This window comes from Pithys albifrons, chromosome 13 (genome assembly GCF_047495875.1).
Source record: "Pithys albifrons albifrons isolate INPA30051 chromosome 13, PitAlb_v1, whole genome shotgun sequence".
In the NCBI taxonomy this organism is placed as follows: Eukaryota; Metazoa; Chordata; class Aves; order Passeriformes; family Thamnophilidae; genus Pithys; species Pithys albifrons.
This window is the reverse complement of record NC_092470.1, coordinates 18,829,018-18,847,185: the sequence shown is the minus strand read 5'-3', so window position 1 is coordinate 18,847,185 and position 18,168 is coordinate 18,829,018. Positions and strand designations below refer to the sequence as shown.

At 46.9% G+C, this 18,168-nt stretch overlaps 1 protein-coding gene across 1 annotated transcript in view; it reads left to right on the top strand.

Annotated features, from left to right (window-relative positions):
- CHSY1 (chondroitin sulfate synthase 1) overlaps positions 1-18,168 on the top strand; it is a 77,877-nt gene that overhangs the window by 6,422 nt on the left and 53,287 nt on the right. The window contains exon 2 of the mRNA XM_071568598.1: positions 3,060-3,555. Within this exon, the coding sequence (XP_071424699.1) occupies positions 3,060-3,555 (496 nt within the window). The remainder of the gene's footprint in view (positions 1-3,059; positions 3,556-18,168) is intronic.

Sequence of the window (18,168 nt, the reverse complement as noted above, 5' to 3'; positions counted from 1 at the left end):
GATACAGGTACATTTTAAGAGTCAAGTCCTCTTAGATAAAAGGAATGAGAGATGTTTGCTTCAAGAGCAGGCCTTCATTGCACATACTTCAACACAGCACCTCGGAGCAGCCAGCAGACAGCCTGGAAAAGCCATGGATTTCAGAAAGACAGGCTATAAGCCACCAGAAGAATCTTCTTCTGGATAAAAAAATTAAAAGCAGCTTTGATCAGAATTCATCCCTGCATTTACCAGTCCTTAGTTCTGCCGATATCTGGGGTCAGAAGAACGTGCTTACAGTTCATCTTGGCTGGCTGTGGTTTGGCTTCTTTGGCTGAATGCAACAACATGTTTCCTGAGCAAACTGTTCTCTCTGTGTTCTGTCCCCCCAAAGGGGCCACGGTAAGCGGTGGCTCAGACGTGAGGAGCAGCCCGTGGTGCCTCCATTGTTTCAGCCTCTGCCGAGCCGTGCTTGCCTTGACACACACACTCGGGCCATTTTTCCTTGTGGGAATGTGCTTTGCCTGTTTGGGATCGAACAAATGCTCAAAGCCACAGTCACAAATGACACGTCGAGTTGTCTCATCCCAGAAATTGTGTTGTTGCAGGAAGTGAACAAAGGCTTAGTCAAGCTGTGCTGGGGCTTGGTCGATGGGTTGATGTGGTTGACGTGAGATCCCAAGGCTGAAGGAACGTCTCTGATTTACTCCTGCTTTAATGTGAAACTTAAATAATGCCCAGACAAGTGGAAGGAGGGGCTCAAACTGGCTTTGAGATAGGGATTTTAGTGCAATAAGAAGAATCAAACACACACAGGTTTATGGATGTACATGCACTTTGTCCCCTCTCCACTGAACGGGAATTCTTCTCTTGACAATACCTTGTGGGTCCTGAGGTGAGGACACCCAGCTGGAGAGCAGGGTGGTGGTGTGGAAAAAAAGTAAATAACTGAAGACAAACCCTCAGAAAGGAGCTAAAGCTTGGAGTGATGGAGAACACCCTGCATTATCCATGCATTGTAGTCATTCTAAAGGCAGGTCTTTCAGGATATCAAGAGCAAGTCTGCAAATCTGTTGTTTGCTTTTGAATATAAAAGTCAATAAACAGAAATTTCCGTAAGACTTTAGCTAATAACTTGTGCTGTGTCCACCCAAAGCTGCACTGGGAACTGGGTGCAGTGGATGAGATTTCTCAGTAGTGTCCTCTGCCTTTTCTTTCTGTGAGATTAAAATTGAAATGCCTGGAGTACCTCTAATGAAGGAAAGTTTTTTAGACTTAGATTGGGAGTTGATGTGGAAAGAGCCGTAGATGATTTGTGTGTTGAGGGTGGGTGTCAGAAAATAAACAGTGGAACTTCCTTAATAGTGAAAGGTCATGTCACGTTTTAGAAGGGACATTTCTCAGTGCTTTAGCAGGATATGACTTAGAGCCAGTTTCACTGTGCATTAATTGCAACACTGATGATTAAAGGCCTCATCACCTCTGTTGTGAAGTCAACAGGGATGTTTCCATTGACTTGACTTTGGGAAGCTGGGATCTAAATTTTTCCTGTGAAACCCTACCCATGGCAGTAAGAAATCCAGAAGACAAAGCTTTTAAAGTAATTGGCTGATATTAATTACACACAGTTCAATTAGTGTGAAACTGCTAAGGTGTCAAAGTTGATGTTTAGGTAAGTCTCATTAAATACCTTTGCATTTTCTGGTGGAACTTAAAGAATAATTCCTCTGAAATAGTTTTACATTTCAGACTTTGCTAATTCTGGAGAGTTCAAATTTTGGATGGTCTGTGCTGCCCAAAATCTGCTGAGGTTTTGGCAAGAAACTTGTGCTGAGGCATCTGGTCAAAGTGACAGTGATGCATTGAGGGAGTTCTGTGTCCTTTACCTTGAGAGTGTTTTCACATTCAGTTTTAGGTTATATTCTGAGCACAGTCACCAAATAAAATTATATTTTCCCCCTATACAAAAAGGGGCAAAACTCGTTGGTTTACCAATGAAAATGGTTTTCTGTGAGGGATATGTGATCTCTGCTTTTTTCCCCAGATAGAATCTCAGAAAATGGTACTGAAAGCTTAAAATTAATAATTTTTAGGGCAAGGCTGTAATAGTTACGTGACTGCAAATCCTCCCTGGAGGAGGCTGTTCTGCAGTCTGCCTTGAGGAGTCATCCTGCAGCTCTCCCTGCCATATAAGTGACCCAGTTTGCCCACACAGATGGGTTGGATTTGTCAGCGGAGCACGGAAGGTGTGGAGCAGATGTTGTCTCTGTGCTGCTTTGCACAGGAAAAGCTCCTCTTCTGTGATGTTCCTTTCCAGTAAAATCTGGATTCAAGTGTCTGGAAAGCTGCTGGAGGTGCAAGGGTTGGTAGCACCACATTATAGTGGGAATTCCATGTTTTACAGGCATCTTTTAGGACTTTGCTGGTATGGACAAACCCGCCTGAGGTTCCTGCTGGTCCATTCTCTATGATTTGCTTCTCCACACACCATCTGGAGAAGCTGCTGTTTGGTTGGTTTCCCACGGGATTCTGATTCCTTACAAGTCCATGTGAATTTACTCTCTGGAAGTCAGTGTTTCTGAGTGCACATCTGAGCTTCTGGGGAGGCTTAGAGGGAATGGAAGGTGGATATGATGCTGAATTACTTGTAGGGCAGCTTTGGAAGCATTAAATCCAGTTGTATGTGAATTGTTTGCCCATACTGGCTCCCCTCTGTATTTTGTGACCAATAGCTGTTAGACCAAAACTGAGTGGGCCTAAGAAACCCTGCCTGCCACTGCTACTATTGAATTATTTGTCTAACACATAAAGGTGCAAAAATAATATTCAAATGCTTGTCATATCAGACTTTTCTGTGTGTTGTACCAATTGCCTTGTGAATGTACCAATGTGTGTGTTGTACCACAGTGCGTGTTGTACCAATGTGCCTTGTGAATGTCCTTATTTATGTGGTAAAAAATAACTTTTCAGGGCATTTATAAAGGACATCTGTGAAGCAGATGAGGTGTAGTCTCTGGTAGCACTCTCTGCCTGCCCTGGTTTGCATATTTAATTAGTCCTTTTTGTCTTTTTCAATTTAGAACGTGGTCCAAAACCATTCCTGGCAAGGTTGAATTCTTCTCCAGTGAGGGTTCAGACACCTCCATTCCCATCCCCATCGTGCCGCTTCCAGGTGTAGATGACTCTTACCCACCCCAGAAGAAATCCTTCATGATGCTCAAATACATGCATGACCACTACTTGGACAAATACGAATGGTTTATGAGGGCCGATGACGACGTTTACATCAAAGGGGACAAACTGGAGAGCTTCCTGAGGAGCCTGAACAGCAGCGAGCCGCTCTTCCTGGGGCAGACCGGGCTGGGCACCACGGAGGAGATGGGCAAGCTGGCGCTGGAACCGGGCGAGAACTTCTGCATGGGGGGCCCAGGAGTGATCATGAGCCGGGAGGTGCTGCGGAGGATGGTGCCCCACATCGGCGAGTGCCTGCGGGAGATGTACACCACCCACGAGGACGTGGAAGTGGGGAGATGCGTGCGGAGGTTCGCGGGAGTGCAGTGCGTGTGGTCCTACGAGGTGAGGATGGGGAGCGGGATGTGGGAGTGGGGGAGGCTGCAGCAGGGGGTTGCTGTTGTACACATCAGTGCCTTCAGCCCTCACCTCCCTTTGCAACTTGACTCTCTAGCTGTACAGTTTCAGATGATGATGATGGCTTGGCCTTGTGAACAAAGATTTGGGAAGGGCTTTACCCACGTGGGTGTGTCCTTCATAGAATCATAGAATGGATTGGGTTGGAAAAGACCTCCGAGATCATCAAGTCCATCCCTTGGTCCAACTCCAGTCCCTTTACCAGATCATGGCACTCAGTGCCATGGCCAAGCTCAGGTTAAAAACCTCCAGGGATGGGGAATCCACCCCCTCTCTGGGCAGCCCATTCCAATCCCTGAGCACTCTCTCTGCAAAGAATTTTTTTCTGCTCTCCAACTTCAATTTCCCCTGGCAGAGCTTGAGCCCATCGTGCCCCCTTGTCCTATTGCTGAGTGCCTGGGAGAAGAGACCAACTCCTGCCTGGCTGGAACTTCCCTTCAGGGAGTTCCAGACAGTGCTGAGGTCACCTCTGAGCCTCCTCTTCTCCAGGCTAAACACCCCCAGCTCCCTCAGCCTCTCCCCACAGCACTTGTGCTCCTGCCACTTCACCAGCCTCGTTGCTCTTCTCTGGACCTGCTCCAGCCCCTCAATCTCTTTCCTGAACTGAGGGGCCTAGCACTGAACACAGCACTCAAGATGTGGCCTCAGCAGTGCAGAGTACAGGGGAAGGATCACTGCCCTGGGCCTGCACAGTGGATTGTTTAGTTGAGGCACAGCATGTGGAACTGGCCCCACCATTTGCTCCTGAGATTCATTTGCCAAGGCCGAGTGAGCCTGGACGGTGACAGTGAAGTCCTCAGGACTAGAACCTGCAGCCCAAGGTATTCCCAGGAGGTCTCCCATCCAAGTACTAACCGGGGCTGACCCTGATCAGGTGTCTGGGTGGCATTTAACTGCCTTCTTGTACAGTTTCTAAGCTTTTTGTTTCCTACAAGTCTCAGGAAAGGCCTATGGAAATGTGGAAGTGCAAGACTAAGGGAAACAGAGTTGGACCTGAGGCACACTGGGGTTGGGGGAGGAACACTCATCATTCACAACAAATATGTTTATTTAGACAGAAAGGGAATAAGCTTAAATCAAAATGGCCACGGGTGCCTGCAGTCCTGACTGTCCGAGCCTCTTTTATCTTCCTGAGCTGAGCATGTCATGGTGTGAGTGCAGAAAATGGATGATACAATTACCGTGTTTATTACTGCAGTTAAAAGGTGTGAGGCTGACAGATGTTTGCCCTGACAGTGACAGTTTTTCCCCAACCAGAGGTGCCTCATGGTGGCTGGCACTGTCACCCTGCCCAGCCCATTCCTGCTGCTGCTCAGGGGACTCGCTGGCAGTCCCATCTGCCGCAGAGTCAGGAGAGCTGAGCCACCACTTACACCAAAACTCATGGTCTGCCCATGCTGGTGTGGCTGCAAATTTGACATTTGGGGAAAAAAACCCAGATTCCAAACCTACCTATGGCAGTTTCCTGCTGCTGTTTGCTGGGGTCAGCTCCTTTAAGGGCCGAGAGGGGCTTCTGCCTGGTTGTGCTGGGCTCTTTGAAGCGAGTCCTTGGTGTTTACATCTTGGCTCAAAACACCTGCTGGTCTTGAGCAGCAATTTCACCAGGGCAAAGGCCAGTGGGTCTGTCTCAGAATTAAGGGAGAAGTTAAAAGCAGAAGGGAAGGTGAACAGCTTTTGTACACAAACATTTAGGATTTGACGCAAACTACCACTTTGTCCTTTCATGAGCTGTGGTGAAGGGGGGAGGTTCTTCTGCCCGTGTGACAAGAGCTGTGGTCACAGATGATGACAGATAGTGCTGCTGAGCTGCTCTCTCACTGGCAAAGACTTGTGTTCAACGTTTGACACTGAGTTTTGCCCCCAAAAGCTGTTGCTTCGTCTCAGTTCACAGTTCAGTGATGAAAAAGCCCCTGAGGAAGGTGAAGGAGGTTTCCAGTAATTCATTCATAACTTTTGTGCCTAGAGATTTTCTGGACTAACAGTGTCTCTCCACGTTCCTTGCTTTCAGACCTGAAACTAGTTTATGTATTGCCAGCATTGTGGTTAGTTTGCAAGGAGTCAGTAACTTTTTCCACAGTTTTTAGCCACATAAAATTTTTACTCCATTCAGAGCTGAAATAATTTTTGCTGCGAATGCCTGTACCATGTGGCATTTGATAAGTCACTGAAGGTTAACATTACTTAAACTAGCAGAGGTCTCCTCAGTTCAAAATGATCAAATATTGGATTGAAATAGCTAATGACAGCACACAACTGCACTAGGAATGCTGTCTGACAGAAATAGATTCGGCTTTCCCCCAAATCAGTTTTGTTTGATCAGCTTCTGTTAAATTATCCCCAGTGCTGGATTCTCCCAAGGGCCATGAATTACTTAAAATTGGTTTGTGTGAAGTGTATAAACTGTAGGATGTTCAGAAGGAAGCCAGGAGTGTGAGATGTTAAGGCTCAGCTGTTTGGGAAAGAGGGAAGAGTTCAGTGATGAAAGCATTCTGCTTCTGCAAGGGGCAGGTCCACTCTCAGTTCATTGTGGCTTTTCAATTTAAAAACCTGTCATCTTTTCCTTTTTTTTTGATGTGGCCCTCTCATTGCCCAGACAAGTAGATGAAATGTGCCTGGTGTTTTATTTCAGATAAAGCAATAGCTGTGTGAAGTAACACAGCTGTCACAACTGCTGTCTTAGGAAAGCCTGGTGTAAAAGTGACATTTTCCATGTCTTGGACATTCATGACCATCAAGTAACAGGCCACTGGAAGTGAATTGCAAAGTGTTGTGTTTCAGTGAGCTCCTGATGGAGCAAAAGGTTTATCTGTGCCTGCTCTGCTGGGGCAGAGCCACCAGATTGCTCACAATTCCCATGGAAAGGGAAGCTGTGACAGCACCAGGCTCAGCAAACAAAGCACTGTTGGCCTCGGGAAACCCAGACCTCAAACTTCTCCTTTGCAGCTGCACTTCCTATTCTGGAGAGGCTCAAGTGGCAGCCCAGCCAAGGAGCTCAGAGCTCTGCAGTGACCCCCCCAGCTCGCTGGGTTTAGTCCGTAGCATCTCGGATGTGGAATGCCCTGCTGGACCTCTCTGCGGGTGGCTTTTTCCCTGCACTGTTCTTGGGGTGGGCTCTCTGCCCAGAAGCGTTTTACTCATCTCCATGACTGTCACTGCCCCCTTTCTCTGATTTTTAGGATCCCACAATGTCTTTACTGTGCTGCTCATCTTCCCTGGCCCTGGCCCTGGTGTTGTGCCCAAATGCATCACCAGGCCTGGCTCTGTGTGTTGTTCTGCTCGCAGCAGTTTGCCTCAAAACCCCTTTTTTCCCCCTTCCTGTGGTTCTGTCACCTCTCTGCTCTCCGTGGTGCCTCTCAGACCACTTCATTAGTGGCACCAGTTACTGCCTGTTTTGAGACTTGCAAAGATTTGTTTACACTCTTCCTGCTGTCAGGAGCTTTTCAGCAAATACAGCAGAGGAATTGACACCACGATTCTTTGGACTTCCTGTGTCATCTCACCCCACAAAAGAGGCAGCAACAGCCTGTACAGGCCTGAGAACTGAAGCTCCCTGGTCTCTGGGGAGCTTCGTGTGACCCACCCAGGCTGCTCTTCAGGAGCACTTTGCAGCCCATCATGGATTTTAGGTTCCTGTGACCAGGCTGGTAGCTGTGGCCTCACTTGACACAGGTCGAGTGAGTCACAGATGAGAAATGCCTGTTAAATGCAAGTTCTTCAGGGCAAGGATTATCATCATTGTCAAACCAAAACGGAGACTGTCACTGCTATGTGACAAATAGCTGTAAACCAGCACCACACAGGGTGGAGCAGCCCCGGCCAGAGGTCTCATGCAGCAAACTGGAAGAAAAAAGTCATGAACAGAACGGAGAGAAGTTTATGGAAGGGAGCTTGAGAGTTCATGGAGCAATGCAGAGCGTGGTCACTCCTCTTGAGGAGACCAAAGGCTTGTACTGAACTTGCTTGAACTGATTCTGCATTTCTAGTGAATGTTGGTATTTTGACCTCTGGCACATTGCTGGGTGTTTTTCTCAGAATAAGTTTACATATTTAAGTCTCTTTCATTCTCTACTTTCATCAGTAGCTCTTTCAGTTTATCTTGCGTGGGTCACTGGGACATGGAAGTTTTGTTTTCTCCTACACTGCCATGTGGTGCCATGTGTAGTCTTGACAACTCAGCCTGAGTACAAGTTTCAGTTTTTAAGGCGAGCTCTCATTTGTGATTTAAGCCATCCCAACGTGTTGCTGATCTCAGTTTTCATTTTGAGTCTCCTGTTCCCTCTAAATACACCTGAATTCCAAAGCCATTGCTGTGTCGGTTTTGTTTCAGTCTTGTTTCGTAGTTGCTGCTGAAAATTGCTCTAATTTGTGTTTAATATCTTCACAACTTTAATACAAGCTCTTTGTAGCTGCTGGCAATCAAGGTAGTGCTACTATCTCTCATTAATTTCTTCACTAATAAAGCCTTTCTGACACACACTGCTTTTAGGTGATACTGCTTTGTGTCCTACAGTGCAGTACAAACAGGTGGATCTGACAGAACAGCTTGTTCTACCTCTAACTGCTGGTGCAAATGCCCAGGAGTTTTGTCTCTTCTTCCTTCTGATTGAAGTTGTGGGAGAAATTAGGTAAGAAACAGCCAAGTGTGTCTGTGTAGAGGGCAATGCTTTCCTTCAAAGTACAAGTACTATTAAATGTCCTGAAATGAGACAGGGGGTATATAATATACTTGGAAAAGAAGGTATGACAAAGGCAGCAATCACATTAGGAAATATGAGCATTGAGGGAGAGTAGGTCCAGCTTTTGGGCCTTGGTGAGGGAGAAAGTAGGGCAGTGGTGACTGGGGATAGCAGGGGGCTTCTGGGGGAAAGGGGGCTTGAGTTAACAGTTTGTGTGGTCTCTCATCTGGAGTAATTGAAGATAATTGCTACTCTGAAACTCACTGAACTTAGGAAAGCCCTTAAAGTGCACATTAGATCTGCCAAGTGCATTGGCAGTGCCAGAATGTGTCGTTTCTGGAATGGACTCTCCCATGGGCACAGCTGAAGTTCATGGTTTTCTGTAAGACAGCAAGAAGTCAAAAAAAGATTAAAGTCCTTCTGTGATTGATCAGATCTGAAAGACTGGGAAGAGGTACAGCTGGTAATGGCTAATGTGCAGTTCCTTTGCTTTATCCTCTGAGAAAACCTTCCTTCATTAGCAGAACGGGAGATTAATCCTGTTGTGGGTGGCTAATGTGTGGCACGCAGAGTGCAGGGAGTGCTGCAGCAGGATGGGGCTGTGAGGAGGTGCTGGGCAGGGGGCTCTGAAGCACCTCAGTTCTCTGCAGACACTGAGGGCAGTGGGGATGGACTGCCCTGTTTGGTTGCTCTGGCTCTGTGCAGCCCCACCTTAGACTCCAGACTTGTCTTTGTGGTGGGTGCATCTGGCAGCACCTCTGAGATCAGATGCTCTGATGCATTTGTGTTGTCCTGGCTTCAAAGCTTGTGCTTTTTGTCCAAATCAGAGCACAGGAACTTGGCAAGCCCTGAGAGCACAGATACCTTATCTCCCTGTGTGTGCAGCCCATTGCAGCTCTTCATTCAAGAAACCCATGATACAAATCACGTATAAGAGAGGGAGGAGTGTGGCCACAGTTTTAGGGTGGATGTTTATAAATCACCTTTTCTCCAGCACTAAATTTTATCTTGAAACGCTTCAGAGATGTCCTTTGTGCTTCAGATTAAGTTGTAAGTGGATGGCCATAGATTCTGGGGATGGATGGAGGCTGAGCTTCCTGAAGGTAATGAGAAATGGCATTTTGTCAGAGGACAGACAGGTAGGACTAGAGAAGAGCATTATCTGGGCAGGGGAGGTGATGTGTGGGGCTCAGTGTGAGACTGAAATACATGACTGATGTGACAGGGAGTCACTGTGAGGACACTGGGGGAGGCAGTGTGGGATGACCACTGTGGTCTAATTTTAGTGTTTGCTGAGGAGGAGGGCAGAGAGGTCAAAGGAGAGAGTAAAGGCTGCAGACTGGGCTTGTGAAACCAAAGTGTGGGTTAGGAGGGTTTGGAACGAGACGGATCTCCCAGGTCCTGACCTGGCTCTTTCACTTCAGAAAATAATTGAGTATTTGAGAACCAGGTATTTCAAAGAGGGAAAACTTGACATCACTAAGTGACTTTTGAACTCAGATTGGTAAAGGTTTCGTCTGTGCTGCAGAAATCAAGAACAAGTGTTGAAACAAAGCTTGATTCTGGATCCCAGTCACTTTCTGCAGACCATCCTTTGCAAAGAGGAGGGCTGTGTGATTTGTGCTTACACACAGATGCCTTTCCAGGCTGTGGAGACTGTTGAGACTGACCTAGTTCTTGTGAGCACATGGTTAATCTGCCCTTAGTTAGCTGGATGACTTGACCTAATGCCTAAGCTGAGGGTTGCTGTAATGAGGACTTTGATGGTGTCATGCAAACTCTTAGGAAGCTTCAGCCATGCATCCAGCTAGCAGAAGTGTTGCCTTTTCCCCATTATTGTTGTCTTGAAGTGCAGTGGTTTGGTTATAAATTAGGATCTGTGCAGCCTGTTGAGTTGAGAGAGCCATCAGGATTAGTTTTTATCTTGAGGAAGGCTACTCAGGGAAGGCTAATCCTTCACTGCATGACAGAACAAAGGACTCTAGTAAAATAGCTCATCATCCCAGTTTCTTAATTAAGGCACTCAGAAGATAGTTGAGGATTTGAGTTTGTTCTGTTGGGCAGCAGTGGGGATGGGCAGAGGGAGGTAAGTCTGAGATTAGAAGCTTTCTAGGGTATTTTTTTTCTTTTGAACTGGTGGGCAAGCCATCCCCCAGGGCAGATTTTTCCTTTACAGCTTGCTGGAGTTGTGAAACTTGGAGGAAACAACTTTGTGCTGTGATCAGAGCTGCACTGAGTCTTGTAGGAGAATCCCACCTGACTGGAGCCCTTGGAAGGTCACTGTTAAATTCCAAATCTAATCAATACCAAACACGGTAATACCTTTGTAGTCAGTTATCTCCTACAGATCAATTATATCTGACCAAACTGAGTTGGCAAGGTGCTTTTTCCATTTTATTTAGTGCTTGGGGGGGTTAATTGTGTTTATTTGGAGAGAATACTTGTATTTCTCCCCTCAATCTATTAGAGCTGAGTCCTGTGAGCAGCTTAAAGCACCAGCAGCATGGAGATGTCAGAGCCTGTAAGCACAGGAGAGAAAAGCCAGACTTGTTTGGTGGTGGGAAATAGAAATGAAGTGCTGATGTGGGGAAGGGGCTTAGTATAAACTTAGCTGAGGTCACCACCAGGATAGTGGGAACACACAGCCCCAGTGCTCTCAGTGCAAGCTGTGTGACACTTGGAGTCTGGTGTTTTGACAAATACTGGGATTTTGTCAGTGAAAACAATTGAATTATTACAGAGACAAAACAAAAGGTGGATTTTGTAAATGAATGGATGTGGTGGGGTTTGATGTAATATCTGTTTGTTACTTAAAAAAACAACCAAATTCAGTGCAAAGTGTTATTTGCTTTTGAACTTTCAATGAATGAACACAGATAATTATCCAGAGTTGGTTTAGACTGGTTATAGCCACAGTGGTGTGTAGTAACCTGTTTTGAAGGGTTTTAATGGTTTTAGAGAAAATAATTCCTCTCAGGCTCCCTGTCCTGAGACAGCACTGAGCAGCTGCTCTGTGAGTTTCCCTGGGCTCCCTGTGCTCACAGTGCCCCAAGGCCATGTCTGGGGATGTATTTCTGATCTGTACAACCACATTTTGCCAGTTCACAGTCTTGGCAGCCACTGGTCTGGTGCTGGGAGAGTTATTGAAAAGAGCTCTGAACACCAGGTGACTCCTCACCCCAGCCCAGAAACTGCCAGTTCACCTTTTGCTTCTCCCAAAGTCACTGTCCTTGATGGACTTTGTGGTCCCCTGGTGCTAACAAGGCAAAAGATGACATTTGGAGTGCTGTCCCTTTTTTATAGCTTGCACCTGCAATTACCAATGAGAGAGAACTGTTATCCTGAGTCCTCTGTGCATTGTACACAAGTGCCCCTGATGTGTCAGGAAGGAGTTGGCTTTGCAGGCTGTGGTGGGAGAGCCACTGGTTCCTGGAGGGACAGGAATATGGAAGATGACAACCAGCAGCAGGCAGGCAGCTCTCTGGGCTGTGTCTGATGGCCCTGTGGATGGTGTGAGCCCCTAATCTGACTGCACAGAGGATTAATTACCCTGAATTTGTCTAACCTCATTTCCTGTAAACACCTTCCAGCTGAAGAGCTGCTATTTTGTATTCTAAAACCATCTGATTAGAAGCAGAGAACACGATTCTACTTGCTGGACTGTTACACCATCTTAATTGATCTTTAAAGTGCTTAAAACATTTTTGCACTAATTTCCTGTGTTAAAAGCTTATCTGGACTCCTGGTGGTGTGAACTTTCATGGTTATCAGCTGGAGACCTCTTAAAATCTTGCCAGAAATCCCATTTGCCTGAAGGGTGGGGATTATCTTCCTGCATGCCCAGACCAAAATGACCTTTATGTGTCACAAAGAAGTTGGGAACTTAATTGGAAGAGTTTGGGAAACCAACTGGTTTTGTTTTCTTAAATCCTAAAGTTTTAGCTGAAAGTGTTTCTTGGGGTCCCTGCAAAACAGCAAGTTGAGTCTTGGTTATTTCTGGTTAGTTCCTTGCATAAAAGTACATTTCTGCTGGTGTCCTCAGTGAAAGCAAGTTAATGTCAGTGGTTTTTTCAGTTGTGTCTTGAGCAAGTTGAAAGTTCTACTACAATAATGAAGCAAAAGTTGTGACACATTTTTCTCAAGGGGATTCTCAAGAACAAATTGAACTTGTGAGTCTGTCTCTTGCAGCTTTTGTGGTAATGGTGACTTCAGGACAAGAATCCAAACCTGTATATCATTTATATTGCTATTAAGGACCTGAGCTATTAGGGGCCACTTTTTAAAACACTCTTTGAATAGGAACTGTCTGATTGCATTTATCCTTTGACAACACTGCAGTGATGTGCCCTGAAGTGAAGTATTGCTGATAAGAGGAGAGCCACTGCAATGAGCTCCCTTTTCCAGGTGCACAGCCCAGCAGTTTTTCTGCTTCATGGAAAGCTTTGCAGCCTGTGTGATGCCACTGTACCTGTGTGATGCCATGGCACCTGTGTGATGCCATTGCACCTGTGTGATGCCACTGTACCTGTGTGATGCCATTGCACCTGTGTGATGCCACTGTACCTGTGTGATGCCACTGTACCTGTGTGATACCATGGCACCTGTGTGATGCCACTGTACCTGTGTGATACCATGGCACCTGTGTGATGCCACTGTACCTGTGTGATACCATGGTACCTGTGTGATGCCATTGCACCTGTGTGATACCATGGCACCTGTGTGATACCATGGCACCTATGTGATGCCACTGTACCTGTGTGATACCATGGTACCTGTGTGATGCCATTGCACCTGTGTGATACCATGGCACCTGTGTGATGCCACGGCACCTGTGTGATGCCACTGTACCTGTGTGATACCATGGTACCTGTGTGATACCATGGTACCTGTGTGATGCCAATGCACCTGTGTGATGCCATTGCACCTGTGTGATGCCATTGCACCCGTGTGATGCCCTTGTACCTGTGTGATGCCCTTGTCCCTGTGTGATGCCATTGCACCCGTGTGATGCCCTTGTACCTGTGTGATGCCATTGCACCTGTGTGATGCCATTGCACCTGTGTGATGCCATTGCACCTGTGCTTCTGGCAGGGACTTTCTGCCAGGGCTGCAGTGCAGCTGAAACTTCAGTGGTCAGCCTGTGTTCCTGGTGATCTGGCGTCCTGGGAGCATTGCTGGGATAGGGCAAACTGCTTCCTTTGCTGTCCTGGTTTATAGCTCAGAGCACGTGTCAGTGCAGGATGGGAGCCCCAAATCTTTGTGCAGAGCTGTGAGATGAGGCTCCTGGAGCCAGTGCTTTACAGGCATTAGCTTCAGGTTTGGGAAGAGGCAAAGACATGCTCTTGTGTAACGAAGAGAGCACAGGTAGGGTCATGCCCACTGGATCTGAAGTTCCATCCAAGTCTCTGGGTTTAATCCTTCCTGTGGAATGGCTTTAGGGAGCTCCAGCTGAGTGCAGTATTTTTGTTCTTGGAAGCAGCCTTCAGAAGCATCCGGTGCTCTTTGTGGATTAAGCACAGGTTCTTAGACAGAGACCAGGATTAGCAATGAATGCAATGGGAACCATCCTTTGGACTCAGCCAGCAGTTCATTCAAAAGCAGAAAAGGGTGGTGAAAAGCTGCTTGTAGCTGCAGAAGTGCCACTGTCACCTTCTTCCAGCTGCAGAGAAAAGTGTGTTCTCAGAAGAATAAAGGAGGATGTTGTCTGAAGGCTCCTGTGCCTCGGGGCTGTCATGGCCTCTCTGAGCAGGCAGCCAGCACTGGGACACTGTGGCCCTGCCCACCATCCTCGTGGCCCGGCTCAGATCGTGTGCCCTCTGAAAGACGGGCACAAGTTTGCTCATGAAAACCTGTTGCCTGCTGTTGTCCACGGTTGCCACTTCAGATTGGTGCAGCTGGTTAGAAAAGTGCTCTGAGAGCAGCAGCAGAGTATTAATGAAGGTTCTTCTGCTCATGGGCCTTCAATGGGTGTAATTACTTGGCAGTAACTCCTTTAAACCTTATTTGAATTAAAGCTACATGTTTTGGCTGGTTGTGTCACCACTGCATTAGTGAGGAATGCAGGAGAGGGTGCTAGTTTGCATTAACTGAGCTGCCTTAATCCTTTCTAACTGTACTTTTTATTATGTGTTACTGTCTTACAGAGAGAGAAAACACTTGCCCAGGGGACAGCAGAGTTCCCTCCTGAGCATCTCTGCATAAGGGCAGTGTTCTTTGTCCTCAATAAGGACTAAGCAAGTTCTTGGTAGGTGGGTGTTGAGAATTAATATTATGTGTAATTCTACATAGATATTCAGTGGGGAACTGTCTGTATCTTAGGTCTGAGTATTTTAGAAAGTTTTTTTCCTGGCCCCCCCCCCCTCAATATATTGGTGCAGAGTGGGTTAAATGCCTGACCCAATTTTTTAATGGTTTCCTACAGTCTTCAGAACAGATGCTTCACTAAAAACAGTCCTGTCCAACATGAGTGACTCCAGAACATTCACCTCTTGCATTCATTGTCCAGGTCAGCAGAAATATCCTGCTCTTGCACATACACCTTTGCTGTCCTGACAAAGGAGAAATTCAGATGATTTATCAAGAAACCTTATCTTCACCTTGTCTTACCTTGTTTATTAATCTTATCACAGATAATAAACTGGCATACTTGTTTTTATACCCTTCTCTTGAAGATACTTTTAACAGCTTTGGCCAAGGGGAACTTTATTAAAAAAAAAAAAAGGCAAACAACCAACAACTGTGAGACAATAGCAGATTTAATCATTAAAAAGCAGCAGGGCTTTTGCTTCCCTGGGAAAGTTTGTTAACTGTGGCTTTTACAGGTTTTGGACAGAGCAATTTTCCTTTGACTTTTTCGAATAATCTTTTATCCCCCTTCTCTGACTCGCTGGAGTTGAGATGTGCACCCCAGTCACTGCAAGAGACTTTTGCAGTTGCACTTTGCCTTTCTGTGTTTTACTGAGCCCACCTGGAAGCTGCCTGTGATCCTGTGGAATAACATGTTTGGCTCAATCCCCAAGTTTGCCAGTGCTGGTATTGCTGCTGTGTGTGCTTGTACTGAGGAGGAACTGTCCACGTGGTTCCTTATCTTTTCTAGGCCAAAAATAACACCATGGCTCCTGCAGCCTTGAAGAATTAACTTAATTTCAGAGCTGGAAACTGGGGTGAAGATGAAAAGTGTATTTCAAAATATATAACATAGCAGCTGGGTGCTGGAGCATTGGGATGAAAAGCCTTTGTCTGGAGCTCTGGATGGCGGGTGAGGTATTTTGTGGTGATCTTTTCCACAGAGAGGTCTCTGCTGAATTACAGGTTGGCTTGAATTTGAATCAAGCCATGGGGTTCTGATACAGGGAAGATGGAAGGTGAGGGCAAAGTCACCTTCCCTGTGGTTTTGGGGTGGCTCCTGCAGGTCCCTGAGGTGGCCCTGCAGAGCCAGCAGGTCGTTCCTCCAGCCCCACGTCTGCCTCGTGCCATCTGCCCTCGCGGCTCCGGTGCAGGGGAAGTGTGAAATGTGTAACCCCGTTTATTCTGCGAGGTGGTCAGGGCCGTCTCCCGTACAGAAAATGCCTTGTTTCTCTTCAGCCAGCACAAAGGCTCTTTTATAGCTGCTTGGCTATACATCTGTCGAGGTGCCTCAGACTGTTAGCACTGTTGCTGTTTGAGGTATGCAGCTCTGGGGCTGGGATGTACAGGGATATGTTGTTTATGTGTTGCCTCCCTTTCCTTTTGAGGACCGGGAGCTGTGCTGGGTCCTGCCCTGAACAAAGCTGGTGTTAGTTATGGGATGGAGCAGTAGCCTGGAGATTTTCTCTTTAAAACCAGACTGGAATCCTCCTGTTTCACACTTCCAATTAAACATTTGAATTTGGCAATGGGGCTGCAGGACAATAGAACTTTCTCTGGGGAGAAGTGTGTTGAATTTCTGCTCCAGAGACAGACCTGGCTTGAAACACATTGTATGCACCATCACAGAGGGACCCCTGTCCTTTGCAGGGCCCTTAACTGGGAAAAGAACCCAGCTTCCTAAAGTTTTTGAAACTTATTGCAGCCTTTGGATTAAATTTTCTCATTTTCTCCCCACCTCCCGTGACATTTTTTTTCTCCTGAATGTGTCCTCATGCTTGTTTCACAAAGACTTAGCTGAAACCAGTCCTGCCCAGAAATGCACACTCATCTTTTGAAATGTGGGAGAGGGAGTGAGAGGAGGCTCTGTGAGCTGACAAAGTCCTGGTGAGTTCTGAGTCTCTGAGTTTGTCTCCTGTGGCCTTCAGACATCTTAAGGTTTGCCATTTCCTGGCTGCTGTGTTTGGTTTTCTAAGTTGGTTTTTTTTTAACCCCACAAAGCCATCTGATGGCTCTTCAGTTCCATTCCCAAATAGCTTTCCCATGCTGTCACTGCTGGCTTCCTGACTCAAAGTAGAGCTTGGGTGGAAAAATAACTTTTCAACAAATTACCATGAGATAGGTCTCAGGGGGCAGAGGAGGAGCATGAGAGGGATGTGCTCTGTTTCATGCTAAGCTCTTGCTTTGATGTTGATCTTCTCTTCTGCTCCATTAGTGTGGATAAATGGTGAAATCTGCCAGCTGAGTGTGGCAAAAGGTGACTTGGGGTGGGTCCTTGGCATGTTCCACCACTGAGTCCCTGTCTCTGGAGAGCTCTGCCCTGCCCTGGTGTCAGTGCCCAGCTCTGCCTTGGAACATGTGCCTGTATTTGCTCCCCTCTCTAGGGAGTGTTTCTTGTTGAAGATCTGTTTTGGCTTTTAAGATGCATTTAGGCTTTTTGTGGCCTCTTTCACAAGAGGGTGAGAAGTTACTTTCCAATTTTAATTTTAGACTGGCTGTCATTCTAGAGCAAACTTGAAGTGTGGTTTTGACCTTGCTCACAGAGAAACTTGGAGGAACCTCATTTCCCAGTCCATGGAGGGAACTGTTACCTCGGGGCTGGGATTTTGTGCTTTGGCATCAAAGTGCTTTGCAAACCTTTCCCATGCTCCTTCCACCCTGTGGATCAACAGCTCTCCCTCCCCACATGGCACGGGGTTATCCCCAGGGCACAGGAGGAGGGAGGGTCAGGGCAAGGTGTAGAGTGTGAGAGGTCCTGACTCTGTGTCCTGCAGCCAAACCACACCTTCCCTCCCCTCTTTCACCAGTCACTTCAATTAAAATTCCACCGTCAGGCTGAAGGGAGGTGAGGCAGGAGCAGACTTGTTTTCAGGAGGGAGAGGGAGAACCGAATTTTCTGCTGGAATGGGCCTTTTCTCAGAGTGGGCTCAGGAAATGTCCCTTCCCCACCAGTTTAGGCGCAGAAAAGTCACAGGCAGAAATGGCAGGAACAATCAGCACGATGTGGTTCAGCTCCCCAGGGGCATCAGAGAGGGAAGGAATTGAGCTGGAAGCAAAGAGCCCTGCAGACAAACCTGCATCAGCCTTTCTGAACCGTGGCCCAGAGCAATTTCTGAAGATTATTTCTTAATAAAACTGGGGGAGTCCAGCTTGCAGGGGTGCAGGTGAGACTCTGCTGGGATTGGGGGGTGGGAGGCAAAGTGGAGGAATGGGGACGAACCTCTGGAAGGTGAAAGGTGGCAAAAGCGAGACAGCCAGAGTGAAACCCAGGGGGGTCTCATTAATGTTGTGGAGTCCAAGTAATTTCAAATATTCCAAACAGAGGTCCTGTGAGTGGAGATACGAGGGAACCAGATTCCTTTGGCATTTGCAATATCAGGCTGGCTAAAGTAAGTGCTCTTGTGCAACTTACGGAGCAGATGTTGCTCCTTTTGTAACTGCTGCTCAGAATGAACCAGTTTCTTGCCACGAGGGAGAGTTTGGCTGCCCCTATAAAGTGGGGAGCTGTTGTCCATGTGCT